The sequence below is a fragment of the Nymphaea colorata genome, chromosome 1 (assembly GCF_008831285.2).
Source record: "Nymphaea colorata isolate Beijing-Zhang1983 chromosome 1, ASM883128v2, whole genome shotgun sequence".
NCBI classification, from domain to species: Eukaryota; Viridiplantae; Streptophyta; class Magnoliopsida; order Nymphaeales; family Nymphaeaceae; genus Nymphaea; species Nymphaea colorata.
Genome location: NC_045138.2, coordinates 19,356,049 through 19,375,467, shown reverse-complemented (window position 1 = coordinate 19,375,467; position 19,419 = coordinate 19,356,049). Strand labels below are relative to the sequence as shown.

The window sequence follows — 19,419 nt, the reverse complement described above, 5'->3', positions numbered from 1 at the left end:
ACTAAGCATTGTTGCTACGACTTTTACAATCACCAGCTTCCCTGCTTTCATTGCCTGAATTACTTGAACCCATTAAGCCAAATTATGGAGAAAATTCATGCGGTATATGCCTGAAAACAAGATATTGGTACCCCAAACAGACCTGTAGATCCATAAAAATTCAAACGGAATTGAATTCCCCTATCCTTCGATTAGAATGGTCTGCAGATATGATTAGTTGAGCACCGGATTTAAGAAAGCTACCTATTACATTACAAACACTATCAGGGATTCAGGTGCAATTTCCATTTGGTTGTGCGTGCTAAAGTTTTAAGCGAAAAAAGGAAAAACTGGCAGGACAGCATTGAGTTATCTATCCATATGGAAATGATCAAGAAATACACTTTTGTTAGGTCCCAATTCTTAAGTCCAATCCTCATCCTTGCCATAGTACACATGCTTTTGCTGTCTATGGGATTGGGTTCTTATGAAAGATGACGATCAGCCAACACCGGAGTATAATCGTCTCAAAGCTGTAAAAAATGAACAAGAAATGCCGTAAATTTCAAATCACATACAAAAGTTCGCACTAAACCATATTGGTAATCAAAATAGAATCACAACCATAAAGTTGACCCCACAACATATAGCGCATGGAGCAACTGCTCTAATGAAGTAATACGGGGGAAAAAGCAAATTTTATGGTTGTTCGCACATTTGCAGCAGCAAAAGACAGTTTAACTTCTTAGTATAGGTGTTTTAAGGGGCGTAGCATAAGTGGTCGGGGTTGGTAGATATAAATGGCATGTCCTCACTTCGATTTCTGTAGGTGCTATTCCCTTGAACTGCAAATGGTGAGGGTACTCTACCGAGTAGAAGGCAGTTCGCTGCTTACCCAGACCTCGATTTAGCAAAGGGCCCTGTTCAAAATGGAAATCGTTTCCAAGTAGGTAGGTTATTAATGTGTAGCTTCATGTAATGTTCCCTTCCATCATCAATTCTTCATATGTGCCTTTCTATCCTCATCAAACCCCTGTCAGTGTGGGGACGAAAAGTAGGATTTCAGTTCTATTTCCTTAGGTTTGATGAAGCCTGATGATATAATCGAACAAATCCCGAGGCTTGTCTGCCTGCAATTTTACCCATACTAAATATAGTTATCCCCAATTAACCAGCAATATTAGATACCAAAACAGCAAAAACTTATTTGTAGGGGGCCTAGACATTCATCTTCATGCTACCATGCACAAAAGGATTTCATTTCTGGTTCAACCCATTATAATTTCTAAAGTCTCGTTACAGTTTTTACAGAAAAGAAAAAAGCTACAACGAGAACTTGGTTTGGTGAAGCCTGCAAGGGTCGCGTTTTTGTTCAAGATTTATGCCCAATGATTTGAATCCAAGTTCAGCATTTCTTTGGCGCACATGCTGCCTTCTCATGAGCAGTTACTGCCGGGGGCCAAATAGCAGTTTTTGATAGATGCATCTTTACCTATTCACATCAAGTTTCCGGTGTTTACATCCCGTACACACATTAGAAAGACATCAGGAATTTGCAGGCAGAGAACACTGGCATGACAAACCTTGACTGCGTCCACGTTACGTGCTTGAGTAACTTAGCTTAGTGACCATGTGGAATCCTTATCCTAACATCTTCACCGCCCAGACGGCGATCCCCTTGTTGGTTGAACCCAATGCTAGAGAGAGATAGATTTGCAGCAAACATTTTATCATCTATGAATGGAGAATCAGATGTTTAATCTGAATTCATGCGGTAACAGGTTGGAGCCATCATATACAAAATTGAAGTTGCCAAATACAAAAATGTTTCAGATAATTGATAGTTTATGAGGTCGAGGGAATGCTTGCAGCAAAATATATGATATGCCAAAACTCAGTTTAGAATGTTAGTTGTGCTTATTGCAGGAGGTGGGCATGTTGCAAGAAGCTGGAATCAGTTCACTGGATAGCACACAAACACCTGTCATTTTCGTCATCATCTGAATCATCCCAATCACTGCATGAAGGGATACAGGATTTAGAAAACTTAGGCAGAATTGGTGTAAAGAACGTGAAACAAGAAATTTGACAGAGATAATAACTGTAACTGCTTCAAATTGGATGAGAGCAGCCACACAAAGTAACTTCACAAATGCTTAGACAATCCGTAGATTCAGAAAATTGGACCAGGCAACCCAACTAAAAGGATATGGCAGATATGCAACTGAGAGTTTGATTTCGTGAAGTGCGACTAAATGAAGAGTGGAAGCTAGGAAATGGAAACACTGCCTTCCCCTCTGATTCATTAAGCATGAGAAGCAACTAAAAGAGGGCTTGCTGTTAAGAAAGCTGCTACCATTTTGTGAGAAAGAAAACAGTGTGGAGAATACTGTTCCAACAATATAGACAAAAAGGTTAGCCAAGGGAAAAGATTTACCAGGCCATTCACAAAGAGAACTTGAAGGAAAATCTTTGGTAGCAAAACTTCAGCAGCTTCTCAGAAACACACTACTGAAATAAATTTCTACCAACTCCCCTAATCTAGAATGTCTACCGACAGCGTTGATAAGCTGACTTTGTACCCTTTTGGAGAAAAAAATGTGCTCCAAAGCCTCAAAATTATTAGGTTTTATACTTGGTTCTCTTTTAAAACCAAATGCAACTGGATGTAGTAACACATTGAAAAAGCTTATACCAAATATTCAGCATTTAGATGACGACATTTACTATAGAGCACTGAAAAATGAGAAAGAGCACAAGCTATGGAAGCAAATGGCCACACAATATGTGATCAAAGTCAATAAAGCAAAACCCACATTTGGCTGCACACTGAAATGCGTTTCAGAGAACAAACACATACAGGGGTCGTTTGGCAGGGAGACACTTTGTGAATGTCCCATGAATCTGCTCCAAAGGTTAGGTCAGACTCATGAAATATTAGTTCTAGTGTTTGATGAATATGCCCCAATCTTTGAACAGATTCATAGGACAATCACTATGTTCTTCATGGTACTGATCTATTCTACACACTAAGTAGCAGACACATTTTTTGAATGCCTGCAAATGCTTTCAACTGAAATAATTCCCAGCTTAAAGTGTAACAGAACGAATGCTAATTCTCGTCCTAAACCAGAAAAATCCTGTCAAGAACAAATATGTGGATATTTCTTCTAGGAAAACGATTCTGTTATGGTGCGATGATGGCAAGTGAGAAAAGACCAAAATTTTCTGATGGGCAAAATTTTCTGGCAGAACCCAGTAAAGAGAAAGTAAAATTTTCTGCTACGGATAATAACAGAAAGAAAGAGAGGATTTGGACAGACCTGTAAGAAGTTATAGAAACAACTAAGCCATAGAAACAACTAAGCCATGGAATTAAGAAAGGATATTCATTGTGACACAACTCAATCAGGATTAGAACGTACAAATGGCGGACTTGGCAAGAATTTGGCTCAGAAATGGGACTTCATCAACTATTAATCCTGGCTTACGTGAATAAAGGCCGAGTTTGAATGAGGTTCAGTAAGTCCTAATCTACAAATTTTAACGGACGTCAGCATTAGAAGGAAGAAAAGCAAAATGAATAGGTAGGCCAGAAAGAACTTTTGTTGAATAACTCTGTCTTATTGCAGTGACTGCTTAAGTCACCCTCAATTGACATGCACCTGAAGGGAATGGAAGCAACGAAGCAACTCAGTTGCAGTTGGAAAAGTCTGCAAACGTGAAGGAATCACCAGATCTTTTAACAAGTCCAGAGCTTAACCCCATTTTATCTGGTCTCAATACCTAGAGGTGAATGCCTACCATGGTTATTAAAAATCATGGTGGTTTCAAATCCAGTGGCAACATTGAAGATTGGTCTCAACTCATAAACGTATCAATCTAGATCCTCGTAGAAAGAAAGGCCTAATGTAGAAAATTCTACCCTCCAATTACAATAACAACTAATATCATTATCGAATTGTTCCACCAATAGTCTTTCAAGATAATTAATATGAATTCACATAAACCAGAGGTAACATCCAATCATCCTTGCAAAAAGATCCCAAATTTCAACATCTAAAGCCACTGCTCCGTCCTGTGCACAACAATAATTATCGTCTTTTTCGCCAAATTCAGTAGGCTTAGTCTCCAACCTAATCTCAAGCAGTGGTGTTCTTTAAAAGTTTCCCAACAGAGAGATCACATAATGGGAAAGAGAAAAAAGCAAACAAACTAGAAAAGGAATTCGTGCACATTAAAAGGAAGAAATTACTCAATGAGATCCTAACAGAAACCAAGAACAGAAAAGGGCAAGAAAACAATAAGAATCATCAAATAAAAACTGACCTGGCTTCAAATTCCTTTACCTCAACTAATTCTCTTCCTTGAAAATCCATCCACCGCACCCTCCCCTTTTCAATTCCATCCCCCTTCACCCCATCATCAACCCCTTCCTTCTTCAAGATACTCTTGAGCACAACTTTGACATTTTCATCTAAGCAGGTGTCCTCAACCTCAACCTTCTCACTAGAAAGCTTGCCCACACCATCAGGAACCGTACACACAACAGAAACGTGTGGGATACTGCCTTCCACTTCCAATGGTGGAGGACAAGCAACACCATCTGATGCACAGAACAGAGAAGAGATGGAAGTGCAGGAAAACCCACATGAGGGAAGCTTTTTAGAAGCCAGTTGGAAACAAAAAACAGAAAACTGATCGAAGAAACTCTCGCTGAGCGGCCTCCTCAGCAGGACGCATCAACACCAACAAGGATTTGGGGTACGGGTGCCCCCAAAATCCAATTCCCTTTGGTTCTTTCTCTGGAGCATGAAATCTCAAAGCCAAGAGAGTAAGGAAAACTTCCTATATTCTGCACACCAGCATTTGAGGTAACCAGCTTTTGAATCTCCACCAGAAGCAAGACAGGCAAATATGTGTCACTCAAAATTGGTAGGCCAGTTGGCTAGGACGGCCTTCTCTTTTTCCTTAGCAGCCTAAGTACTAGGGTCATTAATTCTAGATCTAAAAACTGTAGAGAGAAAAATTATTACCAACTTCAATTCGTGGTGGTACTTTCAATTTTTACAATGGGTGCCGTTCTAGTGATGAGTGCTTAGGCTTTTGTGTTCGTTTGGTACGCCTGATTATACTGTAGATCCTAGAGAGAAAAAGATGCTTGAAAATTCATTGCCCCCCATCATAGTAACTGTAAAAGTTTCCATTGAAGAAATATGCCTAATTTCGACAAGGACAAGTAGTGGCTGTGGCATCATGAGAAATGAACCCCTACTGTCCGCGTAACAGCCATAGCCGCCATTGGAACAACCTCATTGGGAGCCGCTGTAGGAGACCACCTGCGAAGGTTTTCATTGAAAATTGTGACGCGCTCAATCTATCAGTCATGACAAGCATTCCAGACGTTTAATACTTCATAGAATTCTACCATAGGAGCATTCTACCATAGGAGACCTGGCGGCGTTCATGCCAATTACTATTACTATTGATGTCTATTCTTATTATACTTTTATCAAGAGAAAATCTTAGTGCTTTAATGGTACTAAATATATTGGCCTAAAAGCGCTTATTTGATGCCATATTCCAATCGTTCACTGTAAATACATTCATTCATTTATTCCTTATCACGAAAGAAAGACGCCTACCAGGTGGGCCACTATCGTTTTATGCAATGGATGCTGCTGATTATTCCTTCCTTCCTTATGAAATTTAGTTGTTATCGTCATAGTTAATTGTCGTACTATTCTGACTTCATTGTCTACATTAGATTTAACTGTGGTGGATGAGCAATCGCTTGTATAGATTGACAGTAGACAACAAAATGGGCAACTTGATGTGATATGGTTGTATGTTTTGTGCTTGATCCGCCGCCTCACAGAAGAGAAGGGCCATGATGTCTGCATCTATTTCCTGGCCACATGATGTTGAGATTGTCGCGCTATAGATGGAATGCAGTCATTCAAACTTTTAAACTTAAGACGATAAGCTCCATTGCTTCAATTGATTCTGTTTCTGCCATTAAAATGAGTAAGCCATTAAAATCTAAAGCTATAAAGACTTGTATTACCAACTTCAAAGTTCAAACCCATGCAGGTTTTTTACCATGATCGTCATATTGTATTATAAGAACCCAGCTATTAATTGGATCTGTATTTGGTATGCAATTTTGTTGCCAAATCTGAATATGCAAGTTTTTTTTTTTTAAAAAAAAAAACAATGTTCTACCACCATTAGGCATGCCAAAAGATGTATCCATACCAAATCCAATTTATCATCTACACTAGTTGGAGAACTTTGCTGATAGTAAAATACCATACATATACACATATACATAAGAATATATGAGAGACTTGACTAAGTTGGATGTTAAATGTTACCAAATGGTTAAAAAATAAAAATTCATTGCTAAAAACAGTCACCATTAATCATTGCCAATAGCCTATGGTGCACCAATGGCTTTTATAAATGGTTTATAGCAGTTTTACTAACTTAATCCTCCTATATAAATAGAGAAATTTAAATCTGCTGGATTCTTGAATTAAAAATTTTAAAACTGTCGTTATAAAACAATCCGCACAAGAGCATGCAGTAGTGACTGTTTATTGTACAGCGACGATTCATAAACCCCAACTCAGCTATCTGTGCCAACCTCTTCAGAGTTACACAATTAAGCGAATGTAAAATAGGAAAAAACAAGCGACAAGAAGCGTTTTATATTTTTGAAAATGCCTATTTTCCATTTGCAATGGAACAGTTATCGGGAAAATTTTTCTGGACTAATTAGTTTACCACGGATTGTAGAATTACGGGAAACGTAGTTGGATGATTTTTTCATCAAATTTGAGCGAGAAGTTTTGTACGAACAGTTGAAATTGTGCTAAAGAGACTCGATCCAAAGTAAAATTTGTCGACGCATCAAACACGCCATAAGGCCATCTGATTTGAAGATATTGAAGAATTCAAGTTCATCCCATTGGATACCAAGTCTGAACTTACATGTAACGAGAAAGGGTAGAAAGTGATTGAATAAATAACAGCTAAAAACAGACGAACCAAAATATCATTTTTCATATATAAGATAATTAAAATTTTTTAAAATTTACATGTAATCTAAAAAAAAATAGAGATGGAGCCGAGGCCTATGCGGGGCTCCCTTTTGGCTCCACCCTAGTTGATAGGTAAGCATAGTAAATAATAGGTCAATGTAATTGTCCCTGAGAGGTTTATACAACAGCTAGAGATAGGAACTGACAGGTGGCTAGTCTTCATTTTGAGTGTCAGGAGCATCAACCTTCGTGCTCTAAAAGTGGGTTCACTAATATATGAATTTAAGTGCAGCGGAGGCAGCAGGCTGAGGTGCCAAAAGTAGGTCCCGTACCTTAAATGCACAAAAAATTGGACTGTGGGTCTCAAAACTATACATCAACAAAACTTTTAGGTCCTTAAAATTCTAGAAAAGAAAGTAAAGTCTAAGTAAAAGATGCTCAAACTTTTTTGTCCCATAACAAAATTTCTTTGCCAGATCAAAATTTTCCATTCACTCACTTGAATTAGTCGATACGCATAAATTAAATAGGCAGTTACTGGAAAATTTTACAATAGAAATCCATTTATTTTTGTTTTTTTCCCTAAAAAATTATGTGTTTATTTTGTAAACTTTTCGTTTACTTTTCTAGAAGGCAACTTTTGTCATCAGTGGCTTCAGTTCCAGGTAGGAATAAGTGACTCTGCCAAAAGCCTAGAGCACCTCATACTCATAATAGTTCAAAAGTCTTTAACTCCAAAAGTTTTATATTCTTAGCATTAAAAACCCCACCGATCTACTACAGCTTTTCATGCCTAATTTTTCTCAGGAAAAAAAAAAATTGTTGGTACTGCTTTGACAAAATCTTTTTGGTTTTTAATTATGAAAATATTAACTAATTATAAACATAAAAAGTATCTTCATTTCAACAAGGTTGCTTCCGGTAATTACCAAGTTGACAAGATCATGAGATCAAAGAGAATAAACAGAAAGAGCATTTCTTTAGACTAGTCAGAGAGAACCTCAAAGGTTTTATTTTATACCAAGCAGGAGAATTTTTCAGTTTGATGCCAGAATAAAGTTTTCTTTTCATTTTTTTTTTCATTACATGTTAAGCCGAGACAAAGTTTTCTTGAGAAACCCATATGTTGGCGACAATTTTGAGAACGAGTCTCATGTTTTGGAATTTTCAGAGATAAGCGTCGCCTTTCCTTCAGCTGAGCTGAATGGAAGGACATTGGAATCCATATATATATATATATATATATATATATATATATATATATATATATATATATATATATAATAATAATAATAATAATAATAATAATAATAATAATAATAATAAAAGTAAAGATAAGGAGCGTGGGAGAGAAATTGATTTAACCGCTTGGATTCAAGTCAAATGTATTTTTAATTATATTTGCTTGTTTGGATGTTCAAATATTTGGATTCAAATCCAATTTTCATCATCCCAATCCAATCCACATTTTATTTCTAAAGACACATCTGGATCCAAATCTGAATTTTTAAACTGAACCGGAATAATATTAGCATATGTTGAGAACCCACTTTTGAAATGTAAGGACATTGAGTATCTGATGTTTATTTAAAACCAAATTTGAAATTCAAAATGCGAGCATATATTTTTATAAATCTAAAATTTAAACTAAATCTGTTTGCATGTCATTTCTTATATCTCAATCCGGTCTAATTTTTTCATCGAATGTTTTTTTTTTCTTATCCTATTATTTAAAATGGATCGGTGAGATATCAAGTCCACATCAAATTTAATTGACGTCCCTAGAGAAATCCAGGATGCCCTCTTCCTCTATCTAATTTAGATTGAAGGGTCGCAGATCTGAAAACCTCGGATCGAAGATCCAAGGATCTCAAACCCACTTCGGATCCAAAATTGGAGGCGACCGAAACGACCACAGTTAGGTCAATTTGCCGTATGACTAAAAATGAGCATTATCGTCAGTTTTACTCGACGAACTGGAGATTTTTGTCATTTCAGCCTGGTCGTCTCCCCTGCCGCTTAAACCCTAAACCCTAAAGAGGGAGGGAGAGAGAGACCGCTGTTTACCATCCTCCTGTGCTCGCCTTTTTCTCATTTTCTGCGGTTTCTGGAGTTTTTCTCCTCTATCAACTGACAGTATGAGGCCTCCTATGAGAGGAGGAGGTGGCTTCGGAGGTCGTCGAGGTGGCTTTGGTGGCCGTGGCGCTCCTAGAGGCGGAGGCAGATTTGGTGGCAGAGGAGGCGGTGGCGGATACCGCGATGAAGGCCCTCCTGAAGAAGTTGTGGGTAGGCCTTCTTTCTCTGTTTAGCTCCTCCTACAAGCCTTCAAGTTCTCCTCTTCGTAGACTTACTTTTCTTTTCTATTTTCTTACGTTGTCAATCCTTTTAGTGTACGTGAGACCTCTTTGTAATGATGTGGAAGAGCCAATATGAAGGTTTTGGTTATTTGTGTGATGGTGTTTTCTCTTTTACAATGAATAGAGGTTTCTTCGTTCCTTCAAGCGTGCGAAGGCGATGCAGTCACGAAGCTCACAAACGAGAAAATTCCTTATTTTAATGCCCCGATTTATCTTCAGAACAAGACACAAATCGGAAAAGTAGACGAGATTTTCGGTCCCATCAACGAAGCCGTGGGTGTTCCTCATTCTATCGCTTCATTCTTTTTGGATTATTTTGGTTTTTCTATTTTGATTATTTTGAAAGCATTTTAACATGAGTTTTGTTGGTTTCATGTTGGAAATGTAGTATTTTTCGATTAAGATGATGGAGGGAATTATTGCGACTTCCTATTCTGTGGGAGATAAGTTCTACATTGATCCAGCAAAGTTGCTGCCTTTGCAGAGATTTCTTCCCCAGCCAAAGTATGTTGTTGTTATTTATGTTGCTGGATAGAAATAAAAAATGCATGCTAACTTATTACTTGAAAGTTCCTACGGTGTGTTCATTGTAAATGAATGGCTTTGTGGCTTTGTTTTCATCTCCAAGTGATTTTGTGCTTGCTTCCTACATAGTTGGATTCAATAGAGAGGTTTGCCTGATAAAATCCTTGTATATGACGAAAAATTGTCAGACTGAGATGAATGACTTTTCTTAGAACACTCTCTATCTTTTGAGAAAGGATTTTCCCTCATCTATTATGTAAGTTTGTGATGTAACTAATTTACTTTACCTCGATCCTTTTGAATGTGAAGTGGAAATTTATTTCTGCATTTATTTGTCTGTTGTATTATCAATCAACTATGTGAAATTTAAGGTTTACGAAAAAATTAATCATCCGAAACAAGCTGGTGCTTTATGTAATCCTTTTAGAGCTCCCTTTTTCCTCTCCTCCACAATCTCCGCATTTCAGAAATAAGCATGCTTTAGTGCTATATAATTTATATTTCCTTTGTCTTAAAGCTGTAATATGTTTTGGATTTTACTTAAATGACACCCTAATCTGCATTATGCTTGAAGTTTTTTTTCTTTATAATTGGAAAATTCGGGTTTTTAAAACAGCCTCGTTATCATATTTTTGCATCTCATTCTATTCGAAATTGTTGTCATTGGTACAGAATTATCATTTTTTCTTGTTTAATTAATTGTGAACCAAATGTATGATTTGTTAATGTGTGGCCAATTTGAATTCATGGTCTGAAGGCAAGTATGTGTTCTCACAATCAGCATCTGTATAGCTTATTTATCAGTTTCCTTTTTTTTTTTTGTGAATCCTCCTGGTTATGTCCTAGATCTTTTTACTTGGCAGGCTCATGGTGTGATCAGCTTCTTTGTTTAATTTTGTTTCGTAGTTGCGAAAAGGTTTTATTTGTAATTTCGTTAGTTCATTGTGGATTCTTTAGCATTCTTAGAGAAAAGAAACAATTTCCTGTTTGCTTCACCTACTTTTTGGGATCTGCTCACACAATAGAGGAACTTTATTATGTTCTAGTCGTCCCAAAGACGTTTGACTTTTGGCAATAGTCATTTACCAAGCCTGATGGTTGTGGATTAGATCACTTGTACACGAGGCATGCAGTCAAGCAGCTTCTTTTTTTTTTGTGGTTTTCATGCATGAGCTGATACTCCCTGAATGTCTTAGGGGTCTCAAGTGACTTGTGACTCTTGGACCTGGCCATTTAGCATATTATATCGGGCAAGGAAATATACAGAGAATCTTCCACGTACCCAGAGTACGTTAGATGTCTCAGCCCGTGGCATTCTAGTCTTGTTTTGCATCTTTTGCCTAATCTATTGAAGAAGCTGGCATAGAAACTTGCGAAACTGACCTTAACAAAGTCTGAGCCTATGGTTAAGTATCTCAGCCTCATTGTTACTGATCGGAAATTTCGTACTGTTGAAACTTGAAACTACTTAGTTTGCATGTAAAATCATTCTACCTGATAGACATTCTATTTGAAACATGAAGATCATGGTACTTGATAGAGGTTCTCTTTAGCCGGAGATTGAGATACCATTTGAGTGAGGTTTGTTTGGTTAGAGATCTAATTAAATATCCAGTTCACTTTTATACGTACATCAAGAAAGAGGGAAAATAACATAAAAACCTCAACACCGTGTCTTAATTGATAACATCACACTAAGTTTGGTGTGCGTCTGAACGTTATGGCAGTTCCTGATACATGCATTGTTTATATATGATGCCATATATGTGAGATCACATTTTCTTTCTCTATATATGGCAGGGGACAGCCACAAGCAGGTGGCAGAGGCGGTGGCCGTGGAGGAAGAGGTGGCCCTCGTGGTGGGGGACGTGGAGGTGGATTTCGTGGCAGGGGTGCTCCAAGGGGTGGCAGGGGTGGCTCTTTTAGAGGTGGTGGTGGACGGGGTTTTGGTGGAAGAGGCCGAGGGAGATCATAGAGGACTCGCCATAAAACCTTGTTCCTCAAGCATAGTTTTGCTGGTTTTGCGGTTGGTAGGACCTTTACATGTAGACCTGAAAAAGAGCAAATTGTTGAATTCAAAGCAAGTTCATTTCGTTTTCCCTGTACACTTTCTCAAGAGCTCAGGAAGATTTGTTGGTCTTTACATTCTTTTCCTGTTGATGATCCGTGTAGTCGTGTGAAAAACCCTATGATTGCTAGAAACGGTCGAAAAAACGTCGCTCCTCTTGGGAGCCACATTCATCCACTGTTTGCATTGACTTGCCGTTCGTGGGCCGTGAATCAAACGTGATCTTTAATTTTGCACAAATTGCTCAAAGCTCTCGATTGATTGATACAGGGCTGCGGACAGAAAGAATCACCGAGACCTGAGACCCCAGTTTTTACTGTATCCCAACATTTTTTAGCACACTCCATGTTTGCTAAGATCCTCACCGACTAACCATTAATTCGCCGTTATTCTGCTTAAACTTTTATGGGGGTAAATTGGTGTGATCTTTATTGGTTTCACGCGGTTCCAGGCACCATAAATAAGATGGGTAAGTGCCTCAGCATCATCTTCATGGTCCTAGTACGGGGGCATTGAACAACAGGAACACTAACACAGTTTCAGAAACCTCTGATTGGGGCAGATTTTAGGCTGATAAACTCAGTGCGGTTTGGAATTGAGATTCTGTTAAGCTAATGAACTAGTGCCGTCACAAATAGAATTGCTGATAAACTAAGAGCACTTGGAAATACAGTTTTTAGTAAATGTAAAGAATAGCGACTCTTGGCTTTGACCTTTAGTTAGGTGGTGTGTATCCTCTGCTCATCCAAAAATGAATGTCAGCTAGAAACCTACATTTGGAACAATGACACTAGAATAGGGGAGGTGATTTTTATAAAGCAGTCTGGAGTGGTGAGTTTATCACAAGACGAGAAGCAGAAGCAAAGGATTAATGTTCATCCAAGCGCCAACTTATATGAATATGTCTGGTCAAAGCAACAGCTGACTGCTTCATTGGCATAAAACGCCCTAGACTATTCAAAAGTGGATAGAATATGTCTGGTCCAAACATCCAAGGGAGGCTTGGAATCCGTATTCACCATACGAGGAAAACTTCTGACGGAATATTCTAGTGAAGCAAGTGTTTCATGCCGTCACGATTCAGAGAGCATCATAGCACACCTTTCACGTGTAGGGTTGTCCCCAAGGTCTGGACCTTATTCTTCATAATTTTTAAAGAAAGAAAAGGTAATCGAGAAATCCAGTTGCAAATTTCAGTTCCCTGGGCTTCAGAAATGGCTTCTTACTTACCACCTAGTTCTATGAAAAATATGGTCAATCGAAAACCATATAGCTCGTGAAAAAAGGCTAAGATTCAAGCAAGCATGGCAAAACCACACAATTGGGAAGAAGAAACGTAGATGCAATTGATAACTACACAAGCGGGAGAGTTTGGAATTCCTGGCTGAGAGCCGAGGTGCAACGCCATGCGGGCTTACCTGCAACTGCAATAAAGCTAATGAATTGCATCTACGTATTGGTTGGGTTCTTAGCAGGGAAACTGAATTTATTTGTAATTTGAGGATACGCAAATTGATCCCTCTTTGACCACCTCATTGAGCGAGCCTGTACATTGTCAATAATATTTGCTGACGGTCGGAACTGACTCTATTGGGACTTAAGAGGTTAATTCCTCTAGCTTGAATCGGAAAGGAAAGGCCGACGGGGAAAGTTAACTGTGGTTGGGAGGAAACATGCAGAAAAAAGAAGACACTTAAACATGGAGCAACAGTTCATCCACAGTATCATCCAAGAAGTGGAAAGAGACTGGAAGGAGCCTTGTCCTCTCTGTATCTGTATGCACATGCACAGACATGTGAAAGAGAGATCGACAGCGAGATAGAGGGAGAGAGAGAGAGAGAGAGAGAGTTTTGTTGAGACCAAATCTTTTATTCACTGCCAATAAGTTCAGTCAGAAACAAAACTTACAGAATGAGAATATAATTCTTATTCTCAAGGAATTTCTGATCCTTGAAATTGAGGGGAAAAAAGACAATGACTTCAGCTTGTCTAGTGCAAAGATAAAAAAAAATTGGGGAGAAAAGGGATTTGAAATTAGAGAAAGGAACAAAGCTAGATCACGCCTGCCAGCCTCTGAGAACGGTTGCTCGAGCGACACGATTGACTCCAAGCGTAAAGGCCCCCATCCGAAGGTCACAGTTGTGGGTTTTACACATCTCTTTTATGTGGCCAAAACCTTTCATCATGTAATTTTTTAGTTCACAGTTCACCTTCTGCTCATCCCACATGAATCCTTGAATATTCTGTAAGAGTGAAAAAAGTGAATCAAATAAGAGTTACAGACATAGAATTGTCAGGTTGGAATGGTGATAAAGGACGAATATGGCATACAGAAATACCTTTTACACACACACACGCAGAGAAAGAGAGAAAGAGAGTTAAGTCTTTATGCTTCAATCATGACTGAATTATTTACCATCATTTCCTAGAATTGATTTGGAACAAAAATGTGGTTTTCATAATTTACCTGTACCCACTCAAAGTAACTCACAGTAACTCCACCAGAGTTTGCAAATATATCAGGCAGGATGAGGACACCTTTCTTAGCTAAAATCTGCATAAAAAAGAAACCGATATTAGCTGATATCAATGTGCAGACTACAAAAAGAAAAAATAAGCCATGGCTAAATAGGACGAGAAGAGAACTTGAAGATTTTAAGCAGGTTTTAAATATGAAGGAACCTCATCAGCATCTGGATCAGTTGGATGATTAGCTGCTTCAACAACGTATTTGGCCTTGATCTCATTAGCATTTTCCCTGTTTGAAAATTACAATTAGATTAATTTTAATGTAGAAAGCTGTTAGAAACAACTATTTTAACAAAAACATATGCTACATGAACTAAAATTGACAATTTTTATTTGCTCACAAATGTGGTTGGAATGAGGCTTACTTGGTAATAACGCCCCCAAGAGCAGCTGGAATGAGGACATCACAATCTTCAACTAATAATGTCTTTGGATCTATCGGATCTCCCCCATCAAATCCTTTGATTCCACGGTGTTCTTTTGCATACTTGATCAATCTTGGGATATCAAGTCCATTGCTGTTCTTTATTGCACCAGTGACATCACTTATAGCAACTACCTTACCTCCTTGTTCACTTATAAGTTGGGCTGCTGTTGAGCCAACATTTCCAAAACCCTGGAATTTCATACCGGTCCTATGAACACACAATCATATAGTTGTATAGGCTACAGAAATAAGCCTTTGCAAAAGAATCCAAAAACAACAGAATGAGAAAGGAGGTACTGAGTTCACAGGGTGTCAGTTGATACAGAAAAGGCCAAACGGCCATAACAACAATATAATTACAGAATCACAAATCAATGTTCTCAATCAATATATTCCTCCATGATACATCTCAGCGAGTGATTTAAAGCTAAGGTTTAAGGACCTTACAATAGACATTGTATTCTTATTATGGTTTACTAGTGAAATAGTTAGCTTATTTCTTTAAGGCTTTATAGGCCTTTAATGTGCCATTCTTTCTAATTTTCTTCAGCTCCTCTATATGTTTGATTGATGTCAGTATTAATTTGTTTCTCTCCTCAACACTTTCCCTGGAGCCAGTCACAGATTTTCCATCTGCTTCACTTGTAATAGAAAGTCATTTATTATCCTCCAACCATTGAAAGAATTTGGGTTTCTTCCTTCCATTTCAAGTTATGACTGAGATAGAATCTTTTATTAGCATAGAACAAGCTTTCATATTAATGTTAACTTCATGAAAATAGAAAATGACTTGCTAGTTGCAAATCTGAAAATTCTGTAAACTTCATATTATTGCAAGAACATGAGAGCAAAGGATTGTAACCTGTATAACAAATCGTTGACCTGCAACATGCTTTCCATGCTCATTAAGCAGTGCCTCCGTGGAAAAAAGAACTCCTCTGCCAGTAGCTGCCTCTCTACCTAGAGAGCCTCCAAGATCCTAAATGAAGTCAAATGTAAATATTCTGCTTTTGATAATTATGAGTACTGCAAGCCCTGAGTGACATAATTAAAATTCCAGAGTCGTAATAACTAGGACAGACATGGTCGAAACTAGAAGTCAAAGTTACACTTACAACAGGTTTTCCTGTCACAACTGCTGGTGAGTAGCCATGGAATTTTGAGTATTCATCCAGAATCCATGCCATTGTCTGTTTGAGTACATTCCAACAATCAGTCACTTATCCAAAGATGCTATTACATATGTATATTTACTCATGGATACCATTAACAACTCTGATTTACTAAAATATGCAGCTCAATAATGAAAAAAAATTACAACAAAAGAGGTCGTTCTCTTGGTTTTACTGAACTTCTACAAATTCAATTTCCCAAGTAAGCAAACCTGAGCATTGGTTCCCATATCAGGTGCAGGGACATCTGTATTAATCCCGATCAGATCATGAATCTTTTGAGTGAAAACTCGGGTGAGACGTTCCAATTCAGAGGTACTCAGCTCACTAGGATCACAGCCTATTCCACCTTTTGCTCCTCCATAAGGTATATTTGCAACTGCTGTTTTCCACGACATCAACTGTGCTAGAGCATTCACCTCGTCTGGATCAACCTGCAGCATTCAAAAAGTTCCTTGCATGACTCCAAAGCAGCAGAACAGGTTCCTGAAACCTTTCTCCCTTAGACTCTACAGACACTCCAATAAGCAATTGGCAAACAAAGTAACAACCCTCACAAATGATATTCGAGAAGAAAGCAAGGCAAACATAACAAGCATGTTTCTTTACTTGTAGCTGCAGCATATCGCAATGGTGTCCATATCAGTACCATCAACATATCAGTTCTCTGACTGGTATGGCATATCAACCAAACTTCTGTCCATATCTGGCTATTTTATGTTTTTTTTTTCTATCTAAAAATTAGTCAAATAAATATTTTAAAATACCTTACAAAATAAAAATTTCTTATTTTTTCACCTCCCACTTTTGCCAGCATCATTATGGTTTATGGTTGATGCGGCTAATTCTGACAACCTTGGAGGATACTCGACCTCTCTCATCCGTGAAAGGGAGAAATCGCAGAAGCCCCCTGCTTACTCTATCGAAAGCAGTTAGCAAACAGGCGTAACAGAATATATTCAAGAACAGAACAAGCCAAGCATAACCAAGCAAGTTCTCTTACATATAGTCACAGTGCATCTTCAATCACTAATCTATAAAAGGGACAAATGGAGAAACTTTTGCTGCTTGTTTTCTAAGATGTCATTGACAAACCTCTGGGTGGTATCTTATTCCTCCCTTCATGGGGCCTCTAGCATTATCATGCTGCACCCTGAAACCAACATAAGATGCCAATGTTCCGTCGTCTCTGGGAATTGTACATTCAACCTGAAATTATGAATTCATAATGAGGCTTCACATCAAACAAACGAAACCAACATGAGCACTTAAAATGCACGCATTACAGATACAAGTTTATTAAAAGCAACATCAAAAATAAAGATAGCAACAAAGAACAACGAAGAAACCGTAGAAAATGTTACTCTTAGCAAATATCGCTATATGCTTTCTCTATATGTTGAATTCAACTCCTTGAATCGCAGCTACCATTATGTATTAATCGACATAAAGAAATATGGAACTGCAATGATCGGCACAACATGCAAAAACTAAGTAGTAATCAAGATTCAAGATCGATGTCAGCTCTTCGCCATCTTTGATGAGTGGGTTGGCTTAAAGTCTTCAAATAGGAGGTCAGGGGCTTCATACCTGGAAAACGTACATCTTTCTATAACGCTAAGCCAAGATTTTCCTGATGTACAGAGAAAATCTGCATCTCTTGCAGATAAAATTTTGATAAACGTCGGAAAAAAGCTCACATGCTCTCTCATATATAATGAAATGAAAGGAAAAAGTGATGAATAATCGGAAGGGGAAAAACTGATGATACTCTTTAAGTATATAAGCCGCATGATTGCCACTCAGTGCATCACTACCATCTGAAGCCTAGCGAAAAGTCAAAACAGATGACAGATGACAGACCAATCTTCCATGGAAAAGAAAACCAACAGAGAGAAACAGATCCTTCCCACAAATCTGAAGGAATAACACCAAGGTGGTCATTTTCCCTTCAGAATCGTTTGTTACCTTGATCTCTCTGAAGGGAATGAGCAGACTCTTCTCAAGCTTGGAATCAAGCCCCAAGATACGGGACGCCTGCTTGAAGTTCCTGCTGGTGGCAGCCAAAGCATTCATCTTCCAACGTCAGCGACAGAAACACCAGCAACCTGAAGAAGGGAACCGACGCCGATCAGTTCACTTTCTGCAACAGAAAGAAAAACGACCACCATACCAGAAAGAGGCACAAAGGCAAATCGAGTTCGAGCTTCTCTCAGAGTAGTTCCGTACCGAAAACGTCAAACAGCAAAATCTTTACTTAGATCAAATTAAAAAAAAATACTCATTGTGAACGAACAGTGAGGAGGGTGAGACCACTAAAAATTGCATGAAAGTGTAGCACTCACAGAGGTTGGGCAAAAACAGAGTGACGTATTCCTTCTGCTCGTTCGCTGAAAATAATGCTTCCAGCAGTCAAATCATACACTTAACAGCAAGATAAAGCATTTGCAATAAATGCTTTACTTTTTGGTCGCTCTACATGGTCCATCAGTAGTTGGTGCTGCAGAGTAAGACGGCACTAAAAACCATATATTTATCTTTTACACGGATTGGCAAATCAATAAAAACATGTGCTCAGTATTTGTTGCTTAAACGCCAAAAAGAAAGAATCAATTATGTAAAAAGTAAACCTTTAGATGTTGATAAAGATTACAGAATTTGTTAGTAACAAGTGTGGCCATAGAATTCAAGGAATGACTAACTGCTTAATTGCAAATCCGTAGGAATAGGTCTCCTTGAAATTTAATACGGTTACAATTACCGTTGTTAATATGTGCAATCGATTTCAGGCCTTCGTCATCTTAACACCAACATATATATTTTTAACTGATTCTAATAATAATAACTACAAAAATGGGCATAACCATAAGAAGGCATCCCAATTTGGAAGGTCATTCTATTTTGTACGTGAAAGCCACTTCTAATAATGAACGCATATCCAAGTGTAATATGCTAATATCCCATACAATTTTTTTATATTAACATTGCTAATATTTTGGTCAGGTTGGCAGGGCGTCTTTTCTGCAAGAACGACAGCTTACCTCCGCAATTGCTTCTATTAGGATGCGTTTGCATGCAAGTCAAATTTAATTTCACTGCGCAACTTACAACTTATCTTGCATAAATTGTCGCACCAAAAATTGGGATTGTGACAAAATTTCCGTGTGTTTGGTTTATGAGATAAATTGTCTTCCATGTTTAAGACAGTATGTTTATAACAATAGATGAGGTATAGCTACCACTTATTTGATTGATTAAATATTGCTTAGACGCACTCAAAATGGATAATAACTCCAATATAGGAACTGTGGAAGTT

At 38.0% G+C, this 19,419-nt stretch overlaps 2 protein-coding genes and 1 long non-coding RNA gene across 6 annotated transcripts; 1 reads left to right on the top strand and 2 right to left on the bottom strand.

Annotated features, from left to right (window-relative positions):
- Positions 1-1,222: 1,222 nt before the first annotated feature.
- Positions 1,223-5,416, bottom strand: LOC116248041 (uncharacterized). 2 transcript variants are annotated; one of them, XR_004170954.2, is made up of 3 exons: positions 4,309-5,369; positions 1,563-1,996; positions 1,223-1,471 (listed from the first exon to the last, which is right to left on the bottom strand). It is a non-coding gene; the product is annotated as an uncharacterized LOC116248041 (long non-coding RNA). The 2 variants fall into 2 exon arrangements; XR_007572592.1 differs by lacking the exon at positions 1,223-1,471 and having other exon boundaries at positions 1,715-1,996; positions 4,309-5,416.
- Positions 5,417-9,054: 3,638 nt separating this feature from the next.
- LOC116250763 (putative H/ACA ribonucleoprotein complex subunit 1-like protein 1) lies at positions 9,055-12,050 on the top strand. The gene is made up of 4 exons (XM_031624686.2): positions 9,055-9,311; positions 9,507-9,655; positions 9,771-9,886; positions 11,708-12,050. Exons 1-4 carry the CDS (start codon positions 9,164-9,166, stop codon positions 11,880-11,882), a joined length of 588 nt encoding a protein of 195 aa, XP_031480546.1. The 5' UTR covers positions 9,055-9,163; the 3' UTR covers positions 11,883-12,050.
- Positions 12,051-13,823: 1,773 nt separating this feature from the next.
- Positions 13,824-18,592, bottom strand: LOC116245741 (glutamate dehydrogenase 1, mitochondrial-like). Of its 3 annotated transcripts, none has more exons than XM_031617260.2 (10): positions 18,449-18,592; positions 18,072-18,211; positions 17,199-17,312; positions 16,316-16,537; positions 16,047-16,121; positions 15,794-15,910; positions 14,870-15,120; positions 14,658-14,733; positions 14,443-14,529; positions 13,824-14,218 (listed from the first exon to the last, which is right to left on the bottom strand). In XM_031617260.2, the coding sequence occupies exons 2-10, from the start codon at positions 18,177-18,179 to the stop codon at positions 14,033-14,035; spliced, it is 1,236 nt and encodes a 411-aa protein (XP_031473120.1). In that variant the 5' UTR covers positions 18,180-18,211; positions 18,449-18,592; the 3' UTR covers positions 13,824-14,032. The 3 variants fall into 3 exon arrangements, with proteins under 3 accessions (XP_031473120.1, XP_031473118.1, XP_031473119.1); XM_031617258.2 differs by having other exon boundaries at positions 18,333-18,464; XM_031617259.2 differs by lacking the exon at positions 18,449-18,592 and adding an exon at positions 18,277-18,415.
- Positions 18,593-19,419: the final 827 nt, after the last annotated feature.

Excerpts from the sequence above, each read along its gene's own strand:
- LOC116245741 (XM_031617260.2), bottom strand. The coding sequence starts at position 18,179 with ATGAATGCTTTGGCTGCCACCAGCAGGAACTTCAAGCAGGCGTCCCGT. Across the intron at positions 15,121-15,793 it reads GTCAACGATTTGTTATACAG|GGTTTTGGAAATGTTGGCTC; the intron begins GTTACAATCCTT and ends ATGAAATTCCAG. Across the intron at positions 14,219-14,442 it reads GTTACTTTGAGTGGGTACAG|AATATTCAAGGATTCATGTG; the intron begins GTAAATTATGAA and ends TCACTCTTACAG.
- LOC116250763 (XM_031624686.2), top strand. The coding sequence starts at position 9,164 with ATGAGGCCTCCTATGAGAGGAGGAGGTGGCTTCGGAGGTCGTCGAGGT. Across the intron at positions 9,656-9,770 it reads TCGGTCCCATCAACGAAGCC|TATTTTTCGATTAAGATGAT; the intron begins GTGGGTGTTCCT and ends TTGGAAATGTAG. Across the intron at positions 9,887-11,707 it reads AGATTTCTTCCCCAGCCAAA|GGGACAGCCACAAGCAGGTG; the intron begins GTATGTTGTTGT and ends TATATATGGCAG.